Consider the following 15,174-nt stretch of genomic DNA (forward strand, 5'->3'; position numbering starts at 1 on the left):
GTGTGTCAGTATTTACAGGGGGTTCCCCAGGAGTGTGTCAGTATTTACAGGGGGTTCCCCAGGAGTGTGTCAGTATTTACAGGGGTTCCCCGGGAGTGTGTCAGTATTTACAGGGGGTCCCCGGGAGTGTGTCAGTATTTACAGGGGGTTCCCCAGGAGTGTGTCAGTATTTACAGGGGGTTCCCCAGGAGTGTGTCAGTATTTACAGGGGTTCCCCAGGAGTGTGTCAGTATTTACAGGGGGTCCCCGGGAGTGTGTCAGTATTTACAGGGGGTCCCCGGGAGTGTGTCAGTATTTACAGGGGGTTCCCCAGGAGTGTGTCAGTATTTACAGGGGGTTCCCCAGGAGTGTGTCAGTATTTACAGGGGGTCCCCGGGAGTGTGTCAGTATTTACAGGGGGTCCCCGGGAGTGTGTCAGTATTTACAGGGGGTCCCCAGGAGTGTGTCAGTATTTACAGGGGGTCCCCGGGAGTGTGTCAGTATTTACAGGGGGTCCCCAGGAGTGTGTCAGTTTTTACAGGGGGTCCCCAGGAGTGTGTCAGTATTTACAGGGGGTTCCCCAGGAGTGTGTCAGTATTTACAGGGGGTCCCCAGGAGTGTGTCAGTATTTACAGGGGGTTCCCCAGGAGTGTGTCAGTATTTACAGGGGGTTCCCCAGGAGTGTGTCAGTATTTACAGGGGGTTCCCCAGGAGTGTGTCAGTATTTACAGGGGGTTCCCCAGGAGTGTGTCAGTATTTACAGGGGGTGCTTCAGGAGTGTGTCAGTATTTACTGGGAGTCCCCGGGAGTGTGTCAGTATTTACTGGGAGTCCCCAGGAGTGTGTCAGTATTTACAGGGGGTCCCCGGGAGTGTGTCAGTATTTACAGGGGGTCCCCAGGAGTGTGTCAGTATTTACAGGGGGTTCCCCAGGAATGTGTCAGTATTTACAGGGGGTTCCCCGGGAGTGTGTCAGTATTTACAGGGGGTTCCCCGGGAGTGTGTCAGTATTTACAGTGGGTCCCCCGGGAGTGTGTCAGTATTTACAGGGGGTCCCCGGGAGTGTGTCAGTATTTACAGGGGGTTCCCCAGGAGTGTGTCAGGATTTACAGGGGGTCCCCAGGAGTGTGTCAGTATTTACAGGGGGTCCCCGGGAGTGTGTCAGTATTTACAGGGGGTTCCCCAGGAGTGTGACAGTATTTACAGGGGGTTCCCCAGGAGTGTGTCAGTATTTACAGGGGGTTCCCCAGGAGTGTGTCAGTATTTACAGGGGGTTCCCCAGGAGTGTGTCAGTATTTACAGGGGGTCCCCGGGAGTGTGTCAGTATTTACAGGGGGTCCCCGGGAGTGTGTCAGTATTTACAGGGGGTCCCCAGGAGTGTGTCAGTATTTACAGGGGGTCCCCGGGAGTGTGTCAGTATTTACAGGGGGTCCCCAGGAGTGTGTCAGTATTTACAGGGGGTTCCCCAGGAGTGTGTCAGTATTTACAGGGGGTTCCCCAGGAGTGTGTCAGTATTTACTGGGAGTCCCCGGGAGTGTGTCAGTATTTACTGGGAGTCCCCAGGAGTGTGTCAGTATTTACAGGGGGTGCTTCAGGAGTGTGTCAGTATTTACAGGGGGTCCCCGGGAGTGTGTCAGTATTTACAGGGGGTTCCCCGGGAGTGTGTCAGTATTTACAGGGGGTTCCCCGGGAGTGTGTCAGTATTTACAGGGGGTCCCCGGGAGTGTGTCAGTATTTACAGGGGGTGCTTCAGGAGTCTGTCAGTATTTACAGGGGGTCCCCGGGCGTGTGTCAGTATTTACAGGGGGTCCCCGGGCGTGTGTCAGTATTTACAGGGGGTCCCCGGGAGTGTGTCAGTATTTACAGGGGGTCCCCGGGCGTGTGTCAGTATTTACAGGGGGTCCCCGGGAGTGTGTCAGTATTTACAGGGGGTCCCCGGGAGTGTGTCAGTATTTACAGGGGGTCCCCGGGCGTGTGTCAGTATTTACAGGGGGTGCTTCAGGCAGACAGAGACAGAGGCTGCTCACCTGTTTTTCATTAGTCTGATCTCCCGTTTCAAGGTGGCGTCTTCTGCCTTTGTCGACTGGGGCTGGAGGGTGACCGGCGACGTCATCATCACGGTTTGCGGTAGCGAGTTGGTGGTGGGAGTGGTGCGAATCTGGTACGTCTGCACGTCGCCCGAGGCAGCTGGCAGGCAGAGAAAGCCAAAGTGAAGCCCGTGTCACAAACATCAGCCAAAAGACACTAACCACAGACCTGCTCGCTCGCTCGTAACACTGGCGTGGTCCAACAGCACAGAAACGACTTGAAAGAACGTGCATTTATACAGCGCCTTTCGCCAGCTCAGGTTGTCCCGAAGCTCTTCACAGCATATGACGGACTTTTTGAAGTGTGGTCGCTGTTGTAATGTGGGAAACGCGGCAGCCAGTTTGCGCACAGCAAGCTCCCACAAATGTGATAATGACCAGATAATCCGTTTTTTAGCAATGTTGGTTGAGGGATAAATATTGGCCCCAGGACACCGGCGAGAACTCCCCCCTGCTCTTCTTCCAACATCGGCCGTGGGATTTTTTACGTTCACCTGGGAGGGCAGACAGGGCCTCGGTTTAACGTCTCATCTGAAAGAGGGCACCTCCGACAGTGTGGCGCTCCCTCAGTACTGCCCCTCCGACAGTGCGGCGCTTGCTCAGTACTGTTCCTCCGACAGTGCGGCGCTCCCTCAGTACTGCCCCTCCGACAGTGCGGCGCTCCCTCAGTACCGCCCCTCCGACAGTGCGGCGCTCCCTCAGTACTGCTCCTCCGACAGTGCGGTGCTCCTTCAGTACCACCCCCTCCGACAGTGTGGCGCTCCCTCAGTACTGACCCTCCGACAGTGCGGCGCTCCCTCAGTACCGCCCCTCCGACAGTGCGGTGCTCCCTCAGTACTGACAGTGCGGCGCTCCCTCAGTACTGCCCCTCCGACAGTGCGGCGCTCCCTCAGTACTGACCCTGCGACAGTGCGGCGCTCCCTCAGTACTGACCCTGCGACAGTGCGGCGCTCCCTCAGTACCGCCCCTCCAACAGTGCGGCGCTCCCACAGTCCTGCCCCTCCGACAGTGCGGAGCTCCCTCAGTACCGCCCCTCCGACAGTGCGGCGCTCCCTCAGTACTGCCCCTCTGACAGTGCGGCGCTCCCTCAGTACTGCCCCTCCGACAGTGCGGTGCTCCCTCAGTACTGATCCTGCGACAGTGCGGCGCTCCCTCAGTACTGCCCCTCCGACAGTGCGGCACTCCCTCAGTACCGCCCCTCCGACAGTGCGGAGCTCCCTCAGTACCGCCCCTCCGACAGTGCGGCGCTCCGTCTGTACTGCCCCTCCGACAGTGCGGCGCTCCCTCAGTACCGCCCCTCCGACAGTGCGGCGCTCCCTCAGTACCGCCCCTCCGACAGTGCGGAGCTCCCTCAGTACTGCCCCTCCGACAGTGCGGCGCTCCCTCAGTACTGCCCCTCCGACAGTGCGGCGCTCCCTCAGTACTGCCCTCCCTCAGTGCAGCGCTCCCTCAGTACCGCCCCTCCGACAGTGCGGCGCTCCCTCAGTACTGCCCCTCCGACAGTGCGGCGCTCCCTCAGTACTGCCCTCCCTCAGTGCAGCGCTCCCTCAGCACTGCAGTGGGAGCGTCAGCCTGGATTTTGGGCTCAAGGTTTTGGGCTTCTGACACAGAAGGCGAGAATACTACCGAACGACCGTTATTGGGAATGAGTCACATGAGAAGCGGCACATCAGTTTCCATCTTAAATAATGGATGGCTGTATCTGCTGCAGTTACAGTATCACCCATCGCTCACACACACACACACAAATGGCGAGCAAGCTTGACGTTTCTTACTCACTCTGCACGACCACCTGGTTGCTGGGGACCAGTATCTGCTGCCCGTCTGCGGTCTGTGCGTACTGTAAGATGGTGGTTCCCTGCTGTGCGCCGCCGGCGTTGGACATAGTGAGCGTTTGGAGTCCCTGGATGCCTTCTGCCCCTGGACTGGTGAGCTGTATCGTCCCTCCGGGCGCGATGGCAACTGCGTGAGTGGAACAGCAAACAGTGGGTTAAGGCGTTTGGCACGACTAGATCCGTCGAAGAGTATCAAAGGGAGGCGGAGGTGGGTCGGGGGGCGGCGTGTGGAAACAAGCAGGCTCCGTGCTCCAAAGAAAAGCTTGCATGAAAGGGCCTCCTGCATGTCCAAACACTTCCTGCAGCTGAGGATCGACTGCAGACAGCGAGGAGAGTGCCAGCTGTAGGGTAACCACGTCTAATATGTACTGTGTGCTGCTCCCTCCTTGTGACTGAAGGGAAGCTCAGCTTTCTGTGCAGCCTTGTATCAATGCCAAAACTAATCCCACTGCCCCGCTCCCTCCCCATAGCCCTGAATCAATCCCCAAACTAATCCTGCTGCCCGCTCTCTCCCCATAGCCCTGAATCAATCTCAAACTAATCCCACTGCCCGGCTCTCCCCATAGCCCTGTATCAATCCCCAAACTAATCCCACTGCCCCGCTCTCTCCCCACAGCCCTGTATCAATCCCCAAACTAATCCCACTGCCCCACTCTCTCCCCATAGCCCTGTATCAATCCCAGACTAATCCCACTGCCCCGCACTCTCCCCATAGCCATGAATCAATCTCAAACTAATCCCACTGCCCGGCTCTCCCCATAGCCGTGTATCAATCCCAAACTAATCCCACTGCCCCACTCTCTCCCCATAGCCCTGTATCAATCCCCAAACTAATCCCACTGCTCCGCTCTCTCCCCATAGCCCTGTATCAATCCCCAAACTAATCCCACTGCTCCGCTCTCTCCCCATAGCCCTGTATCAATCCCCAAACTAATCCCACTGCCCGGCTCTCCCCATAGCCCTGTATCAATCCCCAAACTAATCCCACTGCCCCGCTCTCTCCCCATAGCCCTGTATCAATCCCAGACTAATCCCACTGCCCCACTCTCTCCCCATAGCCCTGTATCCATCCCAGACTAATCCCACTGCCCCGCACTCTCCCCATAGCCCTGTATCAATCCCAGACTAATCCCACTGCCCCACTCTCTCCCCATAGCCCTGTATCAATCCCCAAACTAATCCCACTGCCCCACTCTCTCCCCATAGCCCTGTATCAATCCCCAAACTAATCCCACTGCCCCGCTCTCTCCCCACAGCCCTGTATCAATCCCCAAACTAATCCCACTGCCCCACTCTCTCCCCATAGCCCTGTATCAATCCCAGACTAATCCCACTGCCCCGCACTCTCCCCATAGCTATGAATCAATCCCAAACTAATCCCACTGCCCCACTCTCTCCCCATAGCCCTGTATCAATCCCCAAACTAATCCCACTGCCCCGCTCTCTCCCCATAGCCCTGTATCAATCCCCAAACTAATCCTGCTGCCCCGCTCTCTCCCCATAGCCCTGTATCAATCCCAGACTAATCCCACTGCCCCGCTCTCTCCCCATAGCCCTGTATCAATCCCCAAACTAATCCCACTGCCCCGCTCTCTCCCCATAGCCCTGTATCAATCCCAGACTAATCCCACTGCCCCGCTCTCTCCCCATAGCCCTGTATCAATCCCCAAACTAATCCCACTGCCCCACTCTCTCCCCATAGCCCTGTATCAATCCCCAAACTAATCCCACTGCCCCGCTCTCTCCCCATAGCCCTGTATCAATCCCCAAACTAATCCCACTGCCCCGCTCTCTCCCCATAGCCCTGTATCAATCCCAGACTAATCCCACTGCCCCGCTCTCTCCCCATAGCCCTGTATCAATCCCCAAACTAATCCCACTGCCCCACTCTCTCCCCATAGCCCTGTATCAATCCCCAAACTAATCCCACTGCCCCGCTCTCTCCCCATAGCCCTGTATCAATCCCCAAACTAATCCCACTGCCCCACTCTCTCCCCATAGCCCTGTATCAATCCCCAAACTAATCCCACTGCCCCACTCTCTCCCCATAGCCCTGTATCAATCCCCAAACTAATCCCACTGCCCCACTCTCTCCCCATAGCCCTGTATCAATCCCAGACTAATCCCACTGCCCCGCACTCTCCCCATAGCCATGAATCAATCTCAAACTAATCCCACTGCCCCGCTCTCTCCCCATAGCCATGAATCAATCTCAAACTAATCCCACTGCCCGGCTCTCCCCATAGCCGTGTATCAATCCCAAACTAATCCCACTGTCCCACTCTCTCCCCATAGCCCTGTATCAATCCCCAAACTAATCCCACTGCCCCGCTCTCTCCCCATAGCCCTGTATCAATCCCCAAACTAATCCTGCTGCCCCGCTCTCTCCCCATAGCCCTGTATCAATCCCCAAACTAATCCGACTGCCCCGCTCTCTCCCCATAGCCCTGTATCAATCCCCAAACTAATCCCACTGCCCCGCTCTCTCCCCGTAGCCCTGTATCAATCCCCAAACTAATCCCGCTGCCCCGCTCTCTCCCCATAGCCCTGTATCAATCTCAAACTAATCCCACTGCCCCGCTCTCTCCCCGTAGCCCTGTATCAATCTCAAGCTAATCCCACTGCCCCGCTCTCTCCCCATAGCCCTGTATCAATCCCCAAACTAATCCCACTGCCCCGCTCTCTCCCCATAGCCCTGTATCAATCCCCAAACTAATCCCACTGCCCCGCTCTCTCCCCATAGCCCTGTATTATCCTCTGCTTGAAATATTTTTCCGATTTTCCACTGAAACATGGAGTGTTCTCTGCCTCAACCATTCCCGGTGGCTCGGGACTCCGTGCTCCAACAACCCTCTGTGGTCAGTGCGCCACTAAACTTCTCCCGCTTTCTCATCCCGAACTCCAGCTACCATGTCCCAAACACACCTCCCTGTCGCTCCCTTCCCCTTCACCGCGTAGAAATTCTGACAGGGCTTGGACAGACAGGGGAATGTCTATGGATGTAGCATGCAGGTGCAGCAGGCGGTTAAGGCGGCAAATGGTATGTTGGCCTTCGTAGCGAGAGGGTTCGAGTACAGGAGCAAGGATGTCTTGCTGCAGTTGTACAGGGCCTTGGTGAGACCACACCTTGAGTATTGTGTGCAGTTTTGGTCGCCTTATCTGAGGAAGGATGTTCTTGCCATGGAAGGAGTTCAGCGAAGATTCACCAGGCTGATACCTGGGATGGCAGGAATGACGTGTGAGGAGAGATTGGGTCGATTGGGCTTATACTCACTGGAGTTTAGAAGAGAGGGGATCTCATTGAAACTTATAAAATTCTAACAGGACTAGACAGACTAGATGCAGGAAGGCTGTTCCCGATGGCGGGGGAGTCCAGAACCAGGGGTCACAGTCTAAGGATAAGGGGTAAGCCATTTAGGACTGAAATGAGGAGGAATATCTTCACCCAGAGAGTGGTGAACCTGTGAAATTCTCTACCACAGAAGGCAGTTGAGGCCAATTCATTAAATACATTCAAGAAGGAGTTAGATATATTTCTTAAGGCTAAAGGGATCAAGGGATATGGGGAGAAGGCAGGGACAGGGTACTGAATTCGGATGATCAGCCATGATCTCATTGAATGGCGGAGCTGGCTTGAGGGGCCGAATGGCCGACTCCTGCTCCTATCGTTCTAGGTTTCTATGCTCTCTTGCTTCGGGGATCTATAAACAACGGTGCAATTCCTTACCTCCCCCCAGCCTCCCCCTTCCTCCGACAAACGGCAAGTTTGATGTCACCTAACCACGGTTTGCTGGCTGAGCAAGCGGGGGGGGTTGTCACTTACTGTACTGTCCGGTGCTGGTTTGGTAGATGGGTGTCGGCATGGTCATGCTGGTGAGAGGCGTGCCGCCAATCTCCTCATCTCCTTTCCCCTCGGTCTTTGTGGCCACAGAGTCTCCAGACGAGAGCTCATTCAGGATTTTCCTTCAGAATCAAACGCAGAAGGCGACGGCGTTAAAAGACAACACTCCGTAAAGCAAGAAAAAGACTCCCATGTCTCCAGCGCCTTTCACCACCTCAGGACATCCCGAAGCGCTTCACAGCCAATGAAGTGCTTTTTTTTCCCTCAGTACTGCCCCTCCGACAGTGCAGCGCTCCCTCAGTACTGCCCCTCCGACAGGGCGGCGCTCCCTCAGTACTGCCCTAACGACAGTGCGGCACTCCCTCAGTAAAGCCCCGCCGACAGTGCGGCGCTCCCTCAGTAAAGCCCCTCCGACAGTGCGGCGCTCCCTCAGTAAAGCCCCCCCGACAGTGCGGCGCTCCCTCAGTAAAGCCCCTCCGACAGTGCGGCGCTCCCTCAGTACTGCCACTCCGACAGTGCGGCGCTCCCTCAGTACTGCCACTCCGACAGTGCGGCGCTCCCTCAGTACTGCCCCTCCGACAGTGCGGCGCTCCCTCAGTAAAGCCCCCCCGACAGTGCGGCGCTCCCTCAGTAAAGCCCCTCCGACAGTGCGGCGCTCCCTCAGTAAAGCCCCCCCGACAGTGCGGCGCTCCCTCAGTAAAGCCCCTCCGACAGTGCGGCGCTCCCTCAGTACTGCCACTCCGACAGTGCGGCGCTCCCTCAGTACTGCCACTCCGACAGTGCGGCGCTCCCTCAGTACTGCCACTCCGACAGTGCTGCGCACCCTCAGTACTGCCCCGACAGTGCGGCGCTCCCTCAGTACTGCCCTTCCGGCAGTGCGGCGCTCCCTCAGTACTGCCCCTCCGACAGTGCGGCGCTCCCTCAGTACTGCCCCGACAGTGCTGCGCACCCTCAGTACTGCCCCTCCGACAGTGCGGCACTCCCTCAGTACTGCCACTCCGACAGGGCGGCGCTCCCTCAGTACCGCCCCGCCGACAGTGCGGCACTCCCTCAGTACTGCCCCTCCGACAGGGCGGCGCGCCCTCAGTACCGCCCCTCCGACAGTGCGGCACTCCCTCAGTACTGCCCCTCCAACAGTGCAACGCTCCCTCAGTACTGCTCCTCTGACAGTGCGGCCCTCCCTCAGTACCGCCCCTCCGACAGTACGGCGCTCCCACAGTACCGCCCCTCCGACAGTACGGCACTCCGTCAGTACCGCCCCTCCGACAGTGCGGCGCTCCCTCAGTACTGCCCCTCCCACAGTGCGGCGCTCCGTCAGTGCTGCCCCTCCGACAGAGCGGCGCTCCCTCAGTACTGCCCCTCCGACAGTGCGGCGCTCCCTCAGTACTGCCCCTCCGACAGTGTGGCGCTCCCTCAGTACCGCCCCGACAGTGAGGCGCTCCCTCAGTACCGCCCCTCCGACAGTGCGGCGCTCCCTCAGTACTGCCCCTCCGACAGTGTGGCCCGCACTCAGTACTGCCCCTCCGACAGTACGGCGCTCCCTCAGTACTGCCCCTCCCACAGTGCGGCGCTCCGTCAGTACTGCCCCTCCGACAGTGCGGCGCTCCCTCAGTACTGCCCCTCCGACAGTGCGGCGCTCCCTCAGTACTGCCCCTCCGACAGTGTGGCGCTCCCTCAGTGCCGCCCCGACAGTGAGGCGCTCCCTCAGTACTGCCCCTCCGACAGTGCGGCGCCCCCTCAGTACCGCCCCTCCGACAGTGCGGCTCTCCCTCAGTACTGCCCCTCCGACAGTGCGGCCCTCCCTCAGTACTGCAGCTCCGACAGTGCGGTGCTCCGTCAGTAATGCCCCTCCGACAGTGCAGCGCTCCCTCAGTACCGCCCCTCCGACAGTGCGGCGCTCCCTCAGTACCGCACCTCCGACAGTGCGGCGCTCCCTCAGTACCACCCCTCCGACAGTGCGGCGCTCCCTCATTACCGCCCTACGACAGTGCGGTGCTCCCTCAGTACCGCCCCTCCGACAGTGCGGCGCTCCCTCAGTACCGCCCCTCCGACACTCCCTCAGTACCGTCCCTCCGACAGTGCGGCGCTCCCTCAGTACCGCCCCTCCGACAGTGCGACGCTCCCTCAGTACTGCCCCTCCAACAGTGCGGAGCTCCCTCAGTACTGCCCCTCCGACAGTGCGGTGCTCCCTCAGTACTGCCCCTCCGACAGTGCGGCGCTCCCTCAGTAAAGCCCCTCCGACAGTGCTACGCTCCCTCAGTACTGCAATTCCGACAGTGAGGCGCTCCCTCAGTACCGCCCCTCCGACAGTGCGGCGCTCCCTCAGTACTGCCCCTCCGACAGTGTGGCCCGCCCTCAGTACTGCCCCTCCGACAGTGCAGCGCTCCCTCAGTACCCGCCCCGACAGTGCAGCGCTCCCTCAGTACCGCCCCTCCGACAGTGCGGCGGTCCCTCAGTACTGCCTCTCTGACAGTGCGGCGCTCCCTCAGTACTGCCCCTCCCACAGTGCGGCGCTCCCTCAGTACCGCCCCTCCGACAGTGCGGCGCTCCCTCAGTACCGCCCCTCCGACAGTGCGGCGCTCCCTCAGTACCGCCCCTCCGACAGTGCGGCGCTCCCTCAGTACCGCCCCTCCGACAGTGCGGCGCTCCCTCAGTACCGCCCCTCCGACAGTGCGGCGCTCCCTCAGTACTGCCCCTCCGACAGTGCGGAGCTCCCTCAGTACTGCCCCTCCGACAGTGCGGAGCTCCCTCAGTACTGCCCCTCCGACAGTGCGGTGCTCCCTCATTACTGCCCCGACAGTGCGGCGCTCCCTCAGTAAAGCCCCTCCGACAGTGCTACGCTCCCTCAGTACCGCCTCTCCGACAGTGCGGCGCTCCCTCAGTACCGCCCCTCCGACAGTGCGTCGCTCCCTCAGTACTGCCCCTCCGACAGTGCAGCGCTCCCTCAGTACCGCCCCTCTGACAGTGCGGCGCTCCCTCAGTATTGACCCTCCGACAATGCGGCGCTCCCTCAGTACTGCCCCGACAGTGAGGCGCTCCGTCAGTAAAGCCCCTCAGACAGTGCGGAGCTCCCTCAGTACTGCCCCTCCGACAGTGCGGCCCTCCCTCAGTACTGCCCCTCCGACAGTGCGGCACTCCCTCAGTACTGCCCCTCCGACAGTGCGGCCCTCCCTCAGTACTGCCCCTCCGACAGTGCGGCGCTCCCTCAGTACTGCCCCGACAGTGAGGCGCTCCGTCAGGAAAGCCCCTCCGACAGTGCGACGCTCCCTCAGTACTGCCCCTCTGACAGTGCGGCCCTCCCTCAGTACCGCCCCTCCGACAGTGCGGCGCTCCCTCAGTACCGCCCCTCCGACAGTGCGGCGCTACCTCAGTACCGCCCCTCCGACAGTGCGGCACTCCCTCAGTACTGCCTCTCTGACAGTGCGGTGCTCCCTCAGTACTGCCCCACCCACAGTGCGGCGCTCCCTCAGTACTGCCCTTCCCACAGTGTGGCGCTCCCTCAGTGCTGTCCATCCCAGAGTGCGGCGCTCCCTCAGTACTGCCCCTCCGGCTTTGCGGCGCTCCCTCAGTACCGTCCCTCCGACAGTGCGGCGCTCCCTCAGTACTGCCCCTCCGACCGTGCGGCGCTCCCTCAGTACTGCCCCTCCAACAGTGCGACGCTCCCTCAGTACCGCCCCTCCGACAGTGCGGCGCTCCCTCAGTACCGCACCTCCGACAGTGCGGCGCTCCCTCAGTACCGCCCCTCCGACAGTGCGGCGCTCCCTCATTACCGCCCTCCGACAGTGCGGCGCTCCCTCAGTACCGCCCCTCCGACACTCCCTCAGTACCGTCCCTCCGACAGTGCGGCGCTCCCTCAGTACCGCCCCTCCGACAGTGCGACGCTCCCTCAGTACTGCCCCTCCGACAGTGCGGAGCTCCCTCAGTACTGCCCCTCCGACAGTGCGGCACTCCCTCAGTACTGCCCCTCCGACAGTGCGGCCCTCCCTCAGTACTGCCCCTCCGACAGTGCGGCGCTCCCTCAGTACTGCCCCGACAGTTGAGGCGCTCCGTCAGTAAAGCCCCTCCGACAGTGCGGAGCTCCCTCAGTACTGCCCCTCCGACAGTGCGGCGCTCCCTCAGTACCGCCCCTCCGACAGTGCCGCGCTCCCTCAGTGCCGCCCCTCCGACAGTACGGCGCTCCCTCAGTACTGCCCCTCCGGTAGTGCGGCGCTCCCTCAGTACCGCCCCTCCGACAGTGCCGCGCTCCCTCAGTACCGCCCCTCCGACAGTGCGGCGCTCCCTCAGTACTGCCCCTCCAACAGTGCGACGCTCCCTCAGCATTGCCCCTCTGACAGTGCGGCCCTCCCTCAGTACCGCCCCTCTGACAGTGCGGCGCTCCCTCAGTACCGCCCCTCTGACAGTGCGGCGCTCCCTCAGTACCGCCCCTCCGACAGTGCGGCGCTACCTCAGTACCGCCCCTCCGACACTCCCTCAGTACCGCCCCTCCGACAGTGCGGCGCTCCCTCAGTACTGCCCCACCCACAGTGCGGCGCTCCCTCAGTACTGTCCCTCCCAGAGTGCGGCACTCCCCCAGCACTGCCCCTCCGACAGTGCGGCACTCCCTCAGTACCGCCCCACCGACCGTGCGGCGCTCCCTCAGTACTGCCCCTCCGACAGTGCGGCGCTCCCTCAGTACCGCCCCTCCGACAGTGCGGCACTCCCTCAGTACTGCCCCTCCGACCGTGCGGCACTCCCTCACTACCGCCCCTCCGACATTGCGGCGCTCCCTCAGTACCGCCCCTCCGACAGTGCGGCACTCCCTCAGTACTGCCCCTCCGACACTGCGGCGGTCCCTCAGTACCGCCCCTCCGACAGTGCGGCGCTCCCTCAGTACCGCCCCTCCGACAGTGCGGCGCTCCCTCAGTACTGCCACTCCGACAGTGCGGCGCTCCCTCAGTACTGCCCCTCCGACAGTGCAGCCCTCCCTCAGTACTGCCCCTCCGACAGTGCGGCCCTCCTTCAGTACTGCCCTTCCGACAATGCGGCGCTCCCTCAGTACCGCCCCTCCGACAGTGCGGCGCTCCCTCAGGACTGCCCCTCCGACAATGCGACGTTCCCTCAGGACTGCCCCTCCGACAATGCGGCCCTCCCTCAGTACTGCCCCTCCGACAGTGCGGCGCTCCGTCAGTACTGCCCCTCCGACAGTGCGGCGCTCCCTCAGTACTGCCCCTCCGACAGTGCGGCGCTCCCTCAGTACTGCCCCTCCGACAGTGCAGCGCTCCCTCAGTACCGCCCCTCCGACAGTGCGGCGCTCCCTCAGTACTGTCCCTCTGACAGTGCGGCGCTCCCTCAGTACTGCCCCTCCGACAGTGCGGCGCTCCCTCAGTACTGTCCCTCTGACAGTGCGGCGCTCCCTCAGTACTGCCCCTCGGACAGTGCGGCGCTCCCTCAGTACTGCCCCTCCGACAGTGCGGCGCTCCCTCAGTACTGCCCCTCCGACAGTGCGGCACTCCCTCAGTACTGCCCCTCCGACAGTGCGGCGCTCCCTCAGTACTGCCCCGACAGTGAGGCGCTCCGTCAGTAAAGCCCCTCCGACAGTGCGGAGCTCCCTCAGTACTGCCCCTCCGACAGTGCGGCGCTCCCTCGATACCGCCCCTCCGACAGTGCCGCGCTCCCTCAGTGCCGCCCCACCGACAGTGTGGCGCTCCCTCAGTACTGCCCCTCCGACAGTGCAGCGCTCCCTCAGGACTGCCCCACCGACAGTGCGGCGCTCCCTCAGTACTGCCCCTCCGACCGTGCGGCGCTCCCTCAGTACTGCCCCTCCAACAGTGCGACGCTCCCTCAGTACTGCTCCTCTGACAGTGCGGCACTCCCTCAGTACTGCCCCTCCGACAGTGCGGCGGTCCCTCAGTACTGCCCCTCCGACAGTGCGGCGCTCCCTCAGTGCTGCCCCTCCGACAGTGCGGCGCTCCCTCAGTACTGCCCCGACAGTGCTGCGCTCCCTCAGTACTGCCCCTCCGACAGTGCGGCGCTCCCTCAGTACTGCCCCGACAGTGCTGCCCCTCCGACAGTGCGGCGCTCCCTCAGTACCGCCCCTCTGACAGTGCGGCGCTCCCTCAGTACCGCCCCTCCGACAGTGCGGCGCTACCTCAGTACCGCCCCTCCGACAGTGCGGCACTCCCTCAGTACCGCCCCTCCGACAGTGCGGCGCTCCCTCAGTACTGCCCCACCCACAGTGCGGCGCTCCCTCAGTACTGTCCCTCCCAGAGTGCGGCACTCCCCCAGCACTGCCCCTCCGACAGTGCGGCACTCCCTCAGTACCGCCCCTCCGACCGTGCGGCGCTCCCTCAGTCCTGCCCCTCCGACAGTGCGGCGCTCCCTCAGTACCGCCCCTCCGACAGTGCGGCGCTCCCTCAGTACTGTCCCTCTGACAGTGCGGCGCTGCCTCAGTACTGCCCCTCCGACAGTGCGGCGCTCCCTCAGTACTGCCCCTCCGACAGTGCAGCGCTCCCTCAGTACCGCCCCTCTGACAGTGCGGCGCTCCCTCAGTATTGACCCTCCGACAATGCGGCGCTCCCTCAGTACTGCCCCGACAGTGAGGCGCTCCGTCAGTAAAGCCCCTCAGACAGTGCGGAGCTCCCTCAGTACTGCCCCTCCGACAGTGCGGCCCTCCCTCAGTACTGCCCCTCCGACAGTGCGGCACTCCCTCAGTACTGCCCCTCCGACAGTGCGGCCCTCCCTCAGTACTGCCCCTCCGACAGTGCGGCGCTCCCTCAGTACTGCCCCGACAGTGAGGCGCTCCGTCAGGAAAGCCCCTCCGACAGTGCGACGCTCCCTCAGTACTGCCCCTCTGACAGTGCGGCCCTCCCTCAGTACCGCCCCTCCGACAGTGCGGCGCTCCCTCAGTACCGCCCCTCCGACAGTGCGGCGCTACCTCAGTACCGCCCCTCCGACAGTGCGGCACTCCCTCAGTACTGCCTCTCTGACAGTGCGGTGCTCCCTCAGTACTGCCCCACCCACAGTGCGGCGCTCCCTCAGTACTGCCCTTCCCACAGTGTGGCGCTCCCTCAGTGCTGTCCATCCCAGAGTGCGGCGCTCCCTCAGTACTGCCCCTCCGGCTTTGCGGCGCTCCCTCAGTACCGTCCCTCCGACAGTGCGGCGCTCCCTCAGTACTGCCCCTCCGACCGTGCGGCGCTCCCTCAGTACTGCCCCTCCAACAGTGCGACGCTCCCTCAGTACCGCCCCTCCGACAGTGCGGCGCTCCCTCAGTACCGCACCTCCGACAGTGCGGCGCTCCCTCAGTACCGCCCCTCCGACAGTGCGGCGCTCCCTCATTACCGCCCTCCGACAGTGCGGCGCTCCCTCAGTACCGCCCCTCCGACACTCCCTCAGTACCGTCCCTCCGACAGTGCGGCGCTCCCTCAGTACCGCCCCTCCGACAGTGCGACGCTCCCT

At 61.9% G+C, this 15,174-nt stretch overlaps 1 protein-coding gene across 4 annotated transcripts in view; it reads right to left on the reverse strand.

The window, feature by feature from the left end:
• LOC147097215 (cyclic AMP-dependent transcription factor ATF-1-like) overlaps positions 1-15,174 on the reverse strand; it is a 96,082-nt gene that overhangs the window by 36,801 nt on the left and 44,107 nt on the right. For all 4 annotated transcript variants that reach the window (XM_085973100.1, XM_085973104.1, XM_085973102.1 and 1 more), the window contains 3 exons: positions 7,723-7,862; positions 3,844-4,026; positions 2,005-2,164 (listed from right to left, as the gene is read on the reverse strand). In XM_085973100.1, coding sequence (XP_085829226.1) covers positions 2,005-2,164; positions 3,844-4,026; positions 7,723-7,862 — 483 coding nt within the window. The remainder of the gene's footprint in view (positions 1-2,004; positions 2,165-3,843; positions 4,027-7,722; positions 7,863-15,174) is intronic.

Source organism: Somniosus microcephalus, chromosome 33 (assembly GCF_052327205.1).
Source record: "Somniosus microcephalus isolate GS21.2 chromosome 33, FLI_Smic_1.0, whole genome shotgun sequence".
NCBI lineage: Eukaryota > Metazoa > Chordata > Chondrichthyes > Squaliformes > Somniosidae > Somniosus > Somniosus microcephalus.